This window comes from Rhamphochromis sp. 'chilingali' (assembly GCF_963969265.1).
Source record: "Rhamphochromis sp. 'chilingali' genome assembly, chromosome: 16".
NCBI classification, from domain to species: domain Eukaryota; kingdom Metazoa; phylum Chordata; class Actinopteri; order Cichliformes; family Cichlidae; genus Rhamphochromis; species Rhamphochromis sp. 'chilingali'.
Genome location: NC_137943.1, coordinates 28,597,795 through 28,613,769, shown reverse-complemented (window position 1 = coordinate 28,613,769; position 15,975 = coordinate 28,597,795). Strand labels below are relative to the sequence as shown.

The 15,975-nt window shown below is 39.5% G+C and overlaps 1 protein-coding gene across 5 annotated transcripts in view; it reads left to right on the top strand.

Annotated features, from left to right (window-relative positions):
• Nucleotides 1-15,975, top strand: part of LOC308412922 (contactin-associated protein-like 4) — a 126,700-nt gene that overhangs the window by 78,985 nt on the left and 31,740 nt on the right. For all 5 annotated transcript variants that reach the window (XM_080907618.1, XM_080907617.1, XM_080907619.1 and 2 more), the window contains 4 exons: nucleotides 8,911-9,017; nucleotides 11,279-11,398; nucleotides 14,369-14,569; nucleotides 15,743-15,905. In XM_080907618.1, the coding sequence (XP_080763744.1) occupies nucleotides 8,911-9,017; nucleotides 11,279-11,398; nucleotides 14,369-14,569; nucleotides 15,743-15,905 (591 nt within the window). The remainder of the gene's footprint in view (nucleotides 1-8,910; nucleotides 9,018-11,278; nucleotides 11,399-14,368; nucleotides 14,570-15,742; nucleotides 15,906-15,975) is intronic.

The window sequence follows — 15,975 nt, the reverse complement described above, 5'->3', positions numbered from 1 at the left end:
CTGAGATTAAATAAATGCCAAGACAGATTGCACAAAGAATTGTGTGTTTTGTTAATGCATGATATGTTCACTTCTCTAAGAAGAAAAGTGGACAGTTATAAGCCTGATGTAATCTAAAACATGAATCAGAAACATGACTGTTGTAGGAGGGCATCCTAATCACTTGAAAAGCTCTTTCAATAGCATCTGATTTGTCTGAGAAGTGCTATGTAAACAAGGCCTAATTGATTGCATGTTGATTTGATTTATATCTGCCCCCAAAAAGCATCTATACCAATATAGCATTTAATGCATGCATATATATATATATATATATATATATATATATATATATATATATATATATATATATATATATAGGCATACATAGATGATCAGCTATGTCATTAGTTTATTTCCTTCAAAGTAAAAAATCTAAATGAACATCTTCCACATGTGGTGATTCTGTAATTTTGCCAGAGGTTGTAAGACCACTTGTTTCATCTCTTTATAATTTAATTGAAAAAAAGCCCCCACTGAACTTCATACATGCTTTGTCAAGCAGAACTCTCTATTACAGTAACGTGACAGGACCATTTATCAAGTGGAACTTTAGTTTATGGCCTTTACTGTACCAGGCGTGAGACCGAGAGCCACAAGAAGAAACGTTCATAACAGTGCGATACCTAAATCACTTGGCCATCCTAGTGACAACAGGTGTCATCTGCTGAAAACGCAAACAGTTATAATAGTTTAGTGCAAGTAATGCAATATATAAAAGGCAAACAATTTAAGGCATTTACTTCATACAGCATAATAAGAATGTGATGGCATTTAGCAGGGTTGCAGCTGTTGTCACGAAACATAATAAGCAATTTCTTATTTAAAAAAGGGGGCTTGCTAAAATCATATATTTATTAGGGGTGCAACGATACACAAAATTCACGGTTCGGTTCGGTTCGATACTTTGGTGTCACGGTTCGATATTTTTTCGATACAAAAAAAATGTTCATGCCTTTTTAATTTGTCATTTATTAAAATTATAAATATATATTTTAACACAAAAGTACAGTTTTTAAATTTAACCCTAACCCTTGTGCGTGTTTTTTATTTTGACAGCGAATGCGCACCTGCGGACCACTTATGTGCAGCCCTGGTTATTTAGCTCGTCATATTGCAGCCACAGAAATTCTTTTGTCCAAGAAACCATAAAGCTGCACTTTCTTTTTGCCTTATAGTCTGATTTGTCATAACTTCTCCGTTTTGTGGTAAGCTTTTCTTTGGCTGTCACTTCTTCACCCTGACCTGTCTTATTTGGCTCAGCAGAACTAAAATATATATCTGTCTGTGAAGGTTCTCAGTCATCCAGGTCATCGTAGTCAAATATAAATCCTGCTGCTTTTACACACGTACTCACATAAGCTCAGCGATTCTCTGCGCGATCAACCTCTCACATGTTTAAGCTGCGGGAGATTTCACTTGTCATGTTTGCATAGTAAGCTAACAATTAATAAGACGATGTCAGAGGAATTGGTGCACAAATTATCATCACTCACAGATCAGTGCTGTCGCTCTCTATACACAGTTCGCGCGATTGCAAAGTGAAAGCAAAAAACAAGCGCAAATTCAAACGCGACTTCAATATGTCACATATTGACAGTGGCTCACCGATGCCAATGACATAATTACCCAGCTACATTTCTGAAAGAATGCAAAAGCATTGACATATATTTTTCCTTCCTACAATAGCCCGACGGGCAGGGCAGAGATAGATTTTGGTACCCCGACTGAAAAAAATCGCTAGCTCCAGGATGTTGGGCTAGCGATATTGCGAGCCCTGTATCTGATTGAGGAATCACTCATCTTTGGAAAAGAGAGTTTATTACAGAGAAATGTCTCTTTCCAAAATAAAAGCTATACTATCCGCTTCTTCTGGGCTATATTCTCAGCAGCATATTAAACAGCTGTCTAAATGACTCGGCTAAAGTTAGTAGCATGCTTGCTTGTTTTTTTTCTGCTTCCACTTGTCTTTGCACTAGGATGATGTCGGCGTAAATGTGCAGTCATATTCGTTGTGTTCCCACTAGTGCTTTCAGGTTAATCTCGTTGAAATGACCTTAACGCCACAACACGGCAAATCTCCGTTAACGAGCTACCGCCGATCGCCCGTGCATGGGGCTAGACGGCCAACACGTTAACGAGCTAACTGCGCTAACACACTAGTTCCCACCCATGTAATTAAGCATTGCATGGCACATCCAACATACTGTTTTACTTTAGTCCATGACTGCTTACCTTCAGGGTCATACGTCACATGAAAACCAAAATAATTCCAAACGCCAGATCTGAATGAGGGTGGGGGAGGTCCATGTTGTAAGGAGAGCTTAACTTCTGTCTCGCTAGCTTGCCCTGCGCTCTTCCTTCTGACGATGCTGTCTGTGTTGAGCGCTCAGTGAATCTGCGTTCGGCTACTCCGCCAAGGCTGCACTGTCGACCCTAGGCGGAGTAGTCAAACGCAGATTCACTGAGCGCTCAACACAGACAGCATCGTCAGAAGGAAAGTTGATAAAATAAATTAAAAATTTTGTATTGTTCGATACATATGCGTACCGAACCGAAAGCACTGTATCGAACGGTTCAATATCGATACGAATATCGTTGCACCCCTAATATTTATATTATAATTATAGATTACGTAGACGGAAAGCTAAAAAAAAAAAAGTTTCCAGTCATGTTGTGTCAAATAAGAAACACAATGGTGTGGAAGACTGTTTTTTAGATATATTTTTAATATTTTTATTGTTTTTTATTGCTTAGAAAGAGACATTTCTCCATTCAGAAGTCATACAAGCAAACCCAAGCAAGCACTCACACTCACACAGTTATTAAGAGGAAATGATTGGTGGAAACCAGTGATGTAAAATAGGTGCTGTGACATTTTTTTTCCTTGCCAATATAATTTTTTTTCTTGAGCTTTAAACTAATTTAGGCAGTGGACCAATCAAGTTCAATATATGACCAACAGCTTGCTGATAGCACATCCAGTACACATCCATTATTAGATCCATCTAACCAGTCAATTATGACACCCCAGCGATAATATCTACTTTACAGAAACTCCTCATGTGAAAAAGTTCTTTTTTAATCAAGGTCACGCCTAAAGCTGTTTTTAGTGAACTATATTACATATAAAACTGTTTAGAGATTAAAATTCAGTAGTGTACCTATAAGTGAATTTTTACATTTGAAATTAGCATGCTGTTAACGCCATCGGTTATGGAATGCATTATTGTTCTTCTGTCCAGAATAGGTTGTTTCTGGCTTTCTTCCCACTTTTAGTTTATTGATCCTTGCTTGAGCCATGCAATTAATGCAGTGCGGGTAAAAATGTCGAGTTACATGAACTACATGTCATTTGCATCATCTCAGGGAAGATGTAAAAGCTTCTGACACTGACTCCAAGAAAATGGCCCCAAAATTGAAATTAGCAAATAATTTGCATGTTAACATTACCTGTTAACCAGTTTCACATGCTATCTAGGATATCTTATTGTGGGTACACAACAATAAGATATCCTTTGATTTCCTAAGATATGTTGAAATTTTCCTTTGAGTTCAATATGAATGGGAGCAATAAAAACAGATAATTTCCATTCAGTTTAAGCTGCTTGTAATTAAAACAATGCTGATGAGAACACTGAGAATGAACTAACATTAAGGAAGAATAATGAGCTAAAAGATGCCATAAATTTCTGCAGCGCTGAGATGAACTACCAGAATCAGAATATTTATTACCTATTACGAGGCTAATGCAACTTTGAGTTAAACTGAAAAGAACTGAACCGAGAGCTATTTTGCACCTCATGATACATATTTTCAATAATTGATGGAAAGATGATACAATTACGTGCAAGCATGTGCTTTATGTCATCAGTGACAGTTTAGATTCAGAGTTGGGGCCTCGGAGGAGGAGAGACTCAGATGAGGGAGGGAAGGAGGGAAAGCAGAGCCACTCGTTTATTGTTTTGTTGGCACACCAAATAGCAGTACAATTAATGAGACAATTACAACAATTATAAAAGCCTCTAGGGAACAGGAACAAACACACACACGCTCACACACACAGAAGCACAAACACTCCTTCTGCAAATACAGTGAACTGAATGTAAAGCTTACCCACAAATATTGTACAAACCACACACCCTTGCCAGATAAGGAGCGTCTGCTTGGATGATTTTAATTAAATGTTGTGCTGTTCCTGTATTATTGTTATTATTATTATCATTATTATTCAGTAGAATACAGTTCTTCCACAGATCTGACTGCTCACTGGAACAAAACTATAAACAAAATCTGTTTTCCAATAAAGACAGGAGAAAATAATCAACCATATGTTCCCTCACTGTAATCCTGCTGATTGAATTTTGGCCTCGTGGGATATATCGTACTGTAAAGTCAGGTGGAAAATGGACTCGGCAACACGGCTTTAATGTGGTGGTCATACTTCAGAGCAGGTTATTACTGTATACTCTTTGTGTTATTGTATGTGTGTGCGTTTTGGTGTCAAAAGCAAACAGCTCTGCCAGCAGCAAAGCTGTTTGCTGTGGCTAATAATACTATTTTAAGGAAGGTGTGAGGAAGTGCTTTATTAATAGTACAAAGGAACGAAAGCCCATAAAGAGCTCAACATCAACTGAAGACCTTTTTTAAACCAGAGCTGCCAGCTAATATTGTGGAAAATATTGTATATTAGAGCGATTTGCTGTGTATACATTAATCGTTTTCTTACATGGTCATGGGGGCAGCAGCCTGAACAGAGAAGCCCAAACCTCCCTCTCCAGCTCATCCGGGAGAACACCAAAGCGTTCTCAGGCCAGCCAGAAGAAGCAATCTCTGCCATGTGTCCTGGGTCCACCCTGGGGCCTCCTCCCGGTGGGACATGCCTGGAGCACCTCACCCAGGAGGCATCCAGGAGGCATTCTAGCCAGGTGCCAGAATCAGCTCAGCTGGCTCCGTTTGAATGTGGAGGAGTAGGGGCTTTACTCCAAGTCCCTCATGTGTGACTGAAGTTCTCACCCAATCTCTAAGGGAGAGGCCTTTAGAGAAAGTTAATTTCTTGTTTCCACAGTCTTATTTTTTCAGTCACTACACAGACGTCATGACCAGGTGAGGTGAGGGTAAGGACATGGACTGGTAAAATGACAGCTTTGCTTTTATGCTTAGCTTTCTGTTCATCACAACAGACCAGTACAGCATTGGCATCACTGGATATGCAGCCCAATCTGTCTGTAAATGCCCTGCTCCCAATATCTTTCTTCAATGAGGGCAACTCATCCCTGTCCCAGAGTGGGCACTCCACCCTTTTCAGGCTGAGAACCAATGCCTCAGACTCAGAGATACTTGGAGATACCTCTTATACCTGCCGCTTCACACTCAGCTGTGAACTGCTTCAGTGCATACTAGAGGTCACCAGCTGATGAAGCCAACAGAATCACATCATCCACAAAAAGCAGAGATGAGATTCTGAGGCCACAAAAGACAAAGGGTTTTCAGTAAATTCTTCTTTTCCTCATTATAAGTGAAAATACTTGGATTGAGTGAAAAATAATCCCTGTCTTTAGTAAATAGGCATTTTACTGAGTACTGGCAAAACATATTTTGGGCCAGACTAAAAACAAGAATTGGTTGAAACACATTTTAAAGTTTTTATTGACCGCCAATAAAAACACAGTCTGAGAAAAGATGGGAATCTCTGTGGAGTTTGGTTTTGGTATGTTAAAATGGTCATGTGGCTCACGAGGCTCTGTGAGGTAGTGGGCTCCTGGACCCTGATTTACTGAGTAAAGACAATCCCTGAATGCCTTAGGGCTAAGTATGAATGCAGAGGATGGAAGTGTTTTATATAAGGTTGTTTGCAGTCTGTAGACAACTTTGTTGGTCATCTATCTGCAATTATCTGTCTGTGACAGTGCATTTCAGTGTAGAAAGTGTTTGCCAGAGGCTGTTATGTCATAATATATGTGCAGGGCAGGCATGTGCCTGTGTGCACTGGGGGAGTAGAGGATGTTTTGTGTCTGCATTCTTTTTCTGTTCTTTGAAGAGTGCCAAATGATGCTTGGGATATTTCAGTTAGGAAGGGTAGAAGTTAAATTGTGCTTTCTTTCTTCCTGTACTTTTTCCATTTCATCTAAGTCTTCATCTCTGTCACCACCTTCATGATCATCATGTTTAATCCCACATCTTCAAAAATAAACTTCATTAACAAAAATTTCCAAGACAAAATGGCAGTATGCAGAAATCTGCATCTACATGTCTTTAGTTATATGAAAAACCCGCCCCTTGTTCCAACATTTCTGTCATTCTATCTATATTGTTGCATACATGGACCCCTGACCCCTGAGAGCTTATTTGTTCTACTCAAAGTTGTGTACGTGATGTCTTTATATATTATCCCAGTCAGAGTGGAGCTGAGTGTTTATTAGAAAAAAAAGAAAAAACTAACACAACTGAGAGAATATTTTTCCTTTTGAGTGATTTGTGCAATTATTATAATTGTGCAAATCCACATACCATACCATACCATCGTTATTTATAAAGCACTTTAACATAAAACCAGAGTTCACAAGTGCTGTACATATGCAAATAGCATAAGCAAAGTAAAAATAAAATAAAAATAAGATAAAATAAAATAAAAAACTAAACTAAAATAAAACATGTTAAAACAAAATTGAGTCAACCCCCTTAAACAAAGGCTTCAGCGAATAAATATGTTTTAAGAAGAGTTTTAAACTCAGAAAGAGAAGAGGCCTGTCTAACGTGCAAGCGCAGATCTTTCCACAACTTTGGAGCAGCCACAGCAAAAGCACGATAAAGCAAAACATTAAAGACCTGACCAGGCTTGGTTATTTATCTTTCTTTTAAAGGCTGAACACTTTTTTTCTTTTTCATTTTGTTGTTTTTATGCTTAAATTTTTTTTAAACAAAATTTGTTAGCATTTCTCACACCCACCTCACACAGGTATGCTTGCTTGCTCTGCTCTGTAGATCTGCTGCAACCTGGAGGGCCCCTCCAACCAGAAGCTGCCTCAGATGGTGCTGAGCTCACATATGCACATTAACAGCTGCAGTTCAAGATGGTGGAGTTGAATCCCTTGGGACAATTGAGATTTTATGTAGTTACAATATTTATTTTGGGGTTTCTTTTATTATTTGTGTAAAAAAAAAAAAAAAGCAAGTGTATGCATGTATGTATGCACACACTTGTACAATCACCCTCTGTCCAAAGTCATTTCTGTGGGCAGCACTCACCTCTCTCCAGCTACCACCTACATTTCCTCCAGAAGAACACTAAGGTGTTTCTCAAGCCAGCTGTGAAACTCTTCAGCAAAGATGCATCCAAAAGGGATCCTAGTTAAATGCTCAAACCACCTCATTTGGCTCCATTTAATGTAATGCAGCATGTATTCGGATCCTAAGGATCAGACTACATGAACCCCTGACACTGTGAGCTTATTTGTTCCACCCAAAGTTGTGGCCATACTGTAGGTAAGGGAAGGAATGTGTATGGGCCAGCTATGCCTTAATGATTACCTCTTTACCACAGTATAGCAGTATAGTGTCTGCATCGCTGGACTTACTATAGTCTTGTCAACACATGTTTAGTAACCAAATCACAAAAATCTGTCTGAAAGAAAAGTATCTGCTTTTCAACTTTTTGGGAGGAAATGTTTTCCCAGCCTTGACTTATTTTTGCAAAATTAAGGATGCAGATTGAATTAAAGGATTTTTGGCAGTTATGGCTCAAGAGATAGAGCTTGTTTTCTTCTAATTGGAAGGTCAGAGAGAGAGTTGACTCCTGGCTCATCCATCCTGCATGCATACTATCCTCAGTCAAAACACTGCACCCCAAATTGCACTGATGCATACAAGGGTGTGTTAATTGGTGAATATAGCTTGAAGGGTAAAGTGCTTTGAATGTTATATGTTACTAGAAAAGGTCTATATAACTGTCAGTTCCTATAAAACCAGTTGTAACCTATGGAAAGAAATATTAAACTCAGTTGCGCATGCTTTCTCTCAGAAGGAAAGTATGTGAAAAGCAAAGAAATTATATTTTGTCTTTTACTAAATGAGCTTTCAGCTGAATTGTTTCGCAATGTTACAAAAGATGTTGTACACCGGATTATTTTTCCCCCACTTCATCAGCCTCCCACAATAAGTTACCCAAATTGAAAATAGAACCTCCTGCAAATATTCGAAGTGAAATATTTTCTGCATTTTTTTCCTGACCCTCCTACACACATTTGACCATGAAGTGAGTGACATGTATGAGTAAACATTTGAAATGCTTTCTGTCCATTTAACAAAAGAGCTTTATTTAACAGAGTCATTGTGAAAATAATTTCAAGTGCTTTGAGAGTACACTGAGTATACTGAGAGTTTGAAAGCATTTTGGCCAATCATAATTATCTAGTATCATCTGCACCATTAAGTAATTCCAAAAGGTCAAAGAGTTGATCCTGGCAGTCGGTTTTCCCGTCAAAGTGTTCATAAATAGCTCGAGTCTGCTCGCTCATTGTACGATAAGTGACTCGGCTAAAACATAAAAGATGCTTCAGCAGCTGTTTCAAACAAAACAAAGTTGGATGCGCTTGACAATAACAGATGAAAGGTATGTTTTGGCATCAACTGCTTTTGTCCCATTTGAAAGGTTTTTAGCAGTTAAAATTGGTTCCTAGTGTTCAAGCTGCCAAAAAACAAATGGATGTTTTCAAATCTGCTGTCACAGTATGTATGTATATATAACAATGTATACATTTTTTTTTTTTTTGCTTTGTGACCTTAGAGACGTTCAACTGTCTCCCACACAAACATCCAGCAGGGTGCCATTTCATAATCTTCTCGACTTTTCTCTCCCTCGGTGTGTTTCAGGTGTTCTCCCAGTCCTTGTGAACACGGCGGTCCCTGCAGTCAGTCCTGGACTGTCTTTCACTGCAACTGCTCTGACAGTGGCTACAGTGGAGCGACCTGCCACAGCTGTGAGTCACCTTTCAAGCAGATTTAAGTCATAACAGCCACAAATAGAATTTGTAAAATTTAAAAGAATAGCTGTATAAATCTTTATTTTACAGCATTCATTTTTGATTCAAAACTGTATCTCGGGTAAATCTATGTATGAGACAAAGGTCTCACTTATAGCTTGTCCTGAAAACCATACTCCAGTATGCCATCCATGTATAGATGGATAGGGAAAACCTATCCAGGATCCTGTCCCAGCAACAGGCTGCTAGTCTGTTGCATGAATAAAATACATAAAAATGCATACATTCATGCCTGCAGTCAACTTAGAATCACCAGTTAACCTAATGAGCATGTTTTGTATGCTGTGGAAGGAATACAATCAGAGAACTCACAGGCACAAGGAGAACATGGACACACAAGAAAAAGGACACGTGGGACCTTTGGCAATAGTAACCACTCTACCCGGTGCCATCCAGTACTCCCCTGCTGAGGAATTTAACTAGCTTCCCTGCTTTCTTTGTGTTTAATTCATCTCAACAGATAATAACCATAAGAAACCAATAAACCTATTAAAAGTAAACATGGCTTCAGGATTTAGTCATCATATTTATGCTTCGCTACTGTACATATCCTTTTAGTTTTTAATCGCACTGTGAACTTCTGACTTGATGCGTAGTTTTCACCTTCTAAAATGAGTCTTTTGCTTTTCTAAATAAAGTTATTCAAAAATACATGTTACTCATCAGAAGACGTGAGTGTGTGCATCCTTGAGACTGAACAAATGTGATTAATGCTTTTATCCATCATAACCACTTTTTTTTTTTACCTGTTCCTAATCCGACACTGTTTTAGTTTCCTTTCATCTTGTTGCATTACCTATACCTTATCATGTAATACAATTTGTGGGAGTCTTGGCCAAAGGTGAAAAACAAGGTCCAAACTTTCAGTCTGAGACGTGAAGCACATCCTTTTAGGCTAGTGTTAAACTAGTTATTAAGCAAAATGTCCTAATGTTTTGGACTCTTTGATTGTGTAAAATATGGCAGGTGATTTATTATTATATATTTACATGTTTGAAATAAAACAAAAAAACAACAAACAGAAGACAAAGTAAAAAAAATCAAGTTGTCACAAATCACAAATGTGACAACCCCGTTAACGCCGCCTTGACGTGGCATAATTAAACTCCCATTTCGTCAAAACCAAAAGCATTTTTCATATTAATGAAAAGACAGTGCGATAGTTTTGACAGATGAAACTTTGCTTTAATTAAATTAAGCTGGAAGAAAAATTGTAAGAGAAAAAGAACTTTAATTCCGATAATTAATTACCTTGTACATAATGTAACGGGATGACTTACAGTATAATAACTGAAAACTTGCAGGCAGTTCATTTTTCTTCCCTTTTTATTGTTTTATGACAGTATTATTTATTGAAAGACAGATCACCCTTAATAGTGTGTTGTGCTGCTTTCATCTACATAATAGTCTCATCTTGCTCCCCATCGTTCACGTGAGGGGTTTTAAAGCAGCATCGAATGACCTGTCGAGCTGGTAGCTCCAGCTCCAGTGTTTACAGAACTCGTGATTCTGAGGGTGCTACAATTACAGTGACATGGATTTTTCCCTTTGTTGGTGGTGGTGATGCAAATTGGTACTTGTGACAGAACAAAGAGTTTTTCTTTGGACAACTAAGCGGCGTTTTAGATTTAAGAGCTTCCTGGGATGCCTGTCCAGGAAACTTCTCACTTTTTGATGGTGCATGATTAAAAGGAAAGAGGGCGATGATGCTACACTGCCAAATACTGAATCAATACATACATTTATGTACATAAGGTGGTCCCTGCTTCTAGTCCTGTGTCAGTTATCTCAAGTTAGAGCCTCAAGACTTGTAAAGAGATTTTTGTGAAAGCCTTTTTTAATCCTGATAAATAAAAGTATTTTCTTTGAGTTGAGGAAAAGAGATAAACAGGTGAAGTGTTTAGATATGGGTGTTGCTTAATGGGCTCAAGCATAAAAAGAAGGAGACGGAGCAGAAGTTTATTTATTCACTGTGTATTCCCACTAGTCATTACCATCGTCTCCGGCTGGATATAACTTTAGTTCATGAGAACCTCTGATTATTTTCTTCACTCTGATCATATGACATTGATTCAGTGGCAATACGTACGTATGAAGCAGAACCCCAGAACAAATCCTCCATAGTTTTGATCTCCATCCCCTGGCAGCTCCCATGGGCCAGCATGTTGACGTTGTTGATCTCATTATTTTCCTTCCAGCTGTGTATGAACAGTCCTGTGAGGCATACAAACACAATGGCAACACATCGGGACATTTTTATATCGACGTGGACGGCAGCGGACCAATCAAACCGCAGCTGGTCTACTGCAACATGACAGGTGACACAACCACACCTACAGACCCCTTTACTACCATCAACAGTCAACATTTGCTTGTATTAACATTTACATAATTGCACATAAATAATGACACTCAACTGTTTTTAATGCACCTTATGCACCCCCTTGCCTTTTTTCTGATGTTTGTATTATTTCTGTTATGATACTACAGAACTTTTTCTTGTTCATTATTATATAGATATTCCAGTCAGTCTCTATCAGCACTTTTTCTGTCTAGACTCCTAGACTCTTCTCTATCCATCTATTGATATGGTTTAAATAACTTTAATTTAATTCCATGCTTTTTATTTTACAGAAAAACTTATTTAGTGATTTTTAGTGTAGAAGAAGGTGGAAACTGAACATTACAAACATATACAGCAAACAGCCAAGCTAGAATAGATGTTCACATTCATCTATATTAGCATTTGAGAAGTCAGACTCAAGTGCCGTGAGTGGGGTTTTGGCTTTCAGTGGGGCTGGGATTCCTCGTAACAGACACTGACTGCAGTTCCTAGTGTGAGATATATACAGGGAGTGCAGAATTATTAGGCAAGTTGTATTTTTGAGGAATAATTTTATTATTGAACAACAACCATGTTCTCAATGAACCCAAAAAACTCATTAATATCAAAGCTGAATGTGTTTGGAAGTAGTTTTTAGTTTGTTTTTAGTTTTAGCTATTTTAGGGGGATATCTGTGTGTGCAGGTGACTATTACTGTGCATAATTATTAGGCAACTTAACAAAAAACAAATATATACCCATTTCAATTATTTATTTTTACCAGTGAAACCAATATAACATCTCCACATTCACAAATATACATCTCTGACATTCAAAAACAAAACAAAAACAAATCAGCGACCAATATAGCCACCTTTCTTTGCCAGGACACTCAAAAGCCTGCCATCCATGGATTCTGTCAGTGTTTTGATCTGTTCACCATCAACATTGCGTGCAGCAGCAACCACAGCCTCCCAGACACTGTTCAGAGAGGTGTACTGTTTTCCCTCCTTGTAAATCTCACATTTGATGATGGACCACAGGTTCTCAATGGGGTCCAGATCAGGTGAACAAGGTGGCCATGTCATTAGTTTTTCTTCTTTTATACCCTTTCCTGCCAGCCACGCTGTGGACGCGTGTGATGGAGCATTGTCCTGCATGAAAATCATGTTTTTCTTGAAGGATGCAGACTTCTTCCTGTACCACTGCTTGAAGAAGGTGTCTTCCAGAAACTGGCAGTAGGACTGGGAGTTGAGCTTGACTCCATCCTCAACCCGAAAAGGCCCCACAAGCTCATCTTTGATGATACCAGCCCAAACCAGTACTCCACCTCCACCTTGCTGGCGTCTGAGTCGGACTGGAGCTCTCTGCCCTTTACCAATCCAGCCACGGGCCCATCCATCTGGCCCATCAAGACTCACTCTCATTTCATCAGTCCATAAAACCTTAGAAAAATCAGTCTTGAGATATTTCTTGGCCCAGTCTTGACTTTTCAGCTTGTGTGTCTTGTTCAGTGGTGGTCGTCTTTCAGCCTTTCTTACCTTGGCCATGTCTCTGAGTATTGCACACCTTGTGCTTTTGGGCACTCCAGTGATGTTGCAGCTCTGAAATATGGCCAAACTGGTGGCAAGTGGCATCTTGGCAGCTGCACGCTTGACTTTTCTCAGTTCATGGGCAGTTATTTTGCGCCTTGGTTTTTCCACACGCTTCTTGCGACCCTGTTGACTATTTTGAATGAAACGCTTGATTGTTCGATGATCACGCTTCAGAAGCTTTGCAATTTTGAGACTGCTGCATCCCTCTGCAAGATATCTCACTATTTTTGACTTTTCTGAGCCTGTCAAGTCCTTCTTTTGACCCATTTTGCCAAAGGAAAGGACGTTGCCTAATAATTATGCACACCTGATATAGGGTGTTGATGTCATTAGACCACAGCCCTTCTCATTACAGAGATGCACATCACCTAATATGCTTAATTGGTAGTAGGCTTTCGAGCCTATACAGCTTGGAGTAAGACAACATGCATGAAGAGGATGATGTGGACAAAATACTCATTTGCCTAATAATTCTGCACTCCCTGTAGATATATGGTGAAGAGGGAGCTGAGTGTAAAAGCAAAGCTCTTAATTTACCGGTCGATCTACGTCCCTACCCTCACCTATGGCCACGATTGCGGATACAAGCGGCGGAAATGAGCTTCCTCCGAAGGGTGGCTGGCCTCTCCCTTAGAGATAGGGTGAGAAGTTTAGCCATCCGGGAGGGGCTCAGAGTAGAGCCGCTGCTCCTCCACATCAGAAGGAGCCAGCTGAGGTGGTTCGGGCATCTGACAAGGATGCCTCCTGGGCACCTATTGGGTGAGGTGTTCCGGGCATGTCCCACTGGGAGGAGGCCCCGGGGCAGACCCAGGACACGCTGGAGAGATTATATCTCTCGGCTGGCCTGGGAACGCCTTGGTGTTCCCCCGGATAAGCTGGAGGAGGTGGCTGGGGAGAGGGAGGTCTGGGCTTCTCTGCTCTGGCTGCTGCCCCCGCGACCCGGCCCCGGATAAAGCGGATGAAGGATGGTTTTGGTTTTTGTACTGTTTCTAGACTTTTGTTACTTTCTTTGTGAGAAAGTTTCTTTGTGCTTTAGTCTAGTGCCTTTTTTCATCTCGTCTCTGTGATTCTCCATTTAGTTACTTCCTTATTTTTTCTTATTTGTTATCAACTTAATTATTTTAAGCTACGCCTTGTTAACCTGGTGTTTCTACTGTGCCCGACCTCAGCTTGTTCTTTTTTGATTCATACTGTGTCCCTGTTGTTTATGTCTTTTGGATTACCTTGGTTAAATAAAGCTTGTTTTAAAAAAGCCACTCTTTGAACCTAAAAGAGGAGAAGAAATGGAGGAAAAAGTTTCCTTTATTTTAATTCTCTTTCACCTTGTGGTGTAATTGGCATCAATCATGCCTGCATATCTCTGTCTGCAGAGGAGAACACATGGATGGTGATCCAGCACAACAACACAGAACTGACCAGACTCCGACCATTTACAGGCGTAAACCAGTATTCAATCCACTTTGACTACTCGTCTGAGGAAGAGCAGCTGTTGGCCGTTATTAAGCAGTCGGAGCACTGTGAACAGGAACTGTCTTATCACTGCAAAATGTCCCGTCTCCTCAACACCCCAGGTGAGACCCCTGTTTAAAAGAAAACAAACCCAAAAGCAATGCAACTGCTCAGCTGATGAAACGAGAAGAAGTACAAAAATGTGAACGTGTGCTGACTTTGCCTTTTTAGATTTGTTTACCACCAAGAGCAAAAAATGATTTACTCACAGAAAATGACAGCAAAGCAAATAATCATCTTTAGGATAGTAAAATATTCAAGCAGTGACTCACTGAATCAATTTTTTTAAGTTATAAGAGGCATATATCATTTTGTACAAAAACAAAGCTCTCAAGAAAGCAATCAAACACCCCGCGGCTCCACACGTCTTCCCCGCTCCACTAGAGAAAACAAAATGATTGCTATGCTCATTGCTGCAAACTTAATCAGCATCAGGATTTTCTTCCTGTTTACCAGTGAGTCAGACTAATGGATTGTGTTTACATGTCTCCTTCTTTTAGATTCGAGAATTAAGCCCAATTATTTTGTCTGCGTTTTTCTTTTCGATGTTTTTTCACGGTCCTGCAACTCTTTAATTGACCCAAACACATTTATAATCCTCTGTCCATCGCCTGTCTGGGGGCAGGGAAGACATCTAGCTAGAAAACACTGTTCAGGGAAAACGGGGCATGAAATGAGGAAAGAGAACTGCAAGAATTAAGTGAGTGGTGGTGTTGTGTTATGTCCCTCTGGCATTTAGTTAAAAGTTTTGTTGTAAGTGACTTACAATAAAAAGGTCACTCTCTACATCAGCATCGCAAGATAAGAGCAGTACGTGATGTGAGAGCGACAGTGAGCAAGCTTATCTAGGTAGTATTTATGTACACGGTATAGTGGAGAGAAGTCTTAATAAGATGTATTTTTTTAAAAAGAAATGAATACAGTTTTTTTGTATTACACGCATATTAGACAAGTTTAATGACCTCAAGCACACAGAAAACACACAATTTAGATTAGGTGATTTCACTTTTGCTGTATTTTTTTCTCATTTTAGACTTTACTTGGCAGGTTTCTACTACTAATGTATAGGTTACTGCATGTCTGACTGTAATTTAGGTTGCACACATTTAGGAAATTTAAATATTTGCAGCTTCAGCTTTTCATAGCACAATATCCCCTCAAGATAAAACTCGGATTTATGAAGATGACTTATCAGAAGTTGTTCACGTTGGTTTTGGTGTACATTTGTGTTTCAGAGGGCTCTCCACTCAGCTGGTGGTTCGGTGGACCGGGTGCAGGTCGAGTTCAGACTTATTGGGGTGGAGCTCAACCGGGCAGCCAGCAGTGTGCCTGCGGTCTGCAGGGCGACTGTGTCGATCTACAACACTACTGCAACTGTGATGCTGACCGCATGGAGTGGTACTGACCTTAATGAATACACACATTTTTCTCTACATATGCATCTACTATGAGCCGTCATTTTTAGCTA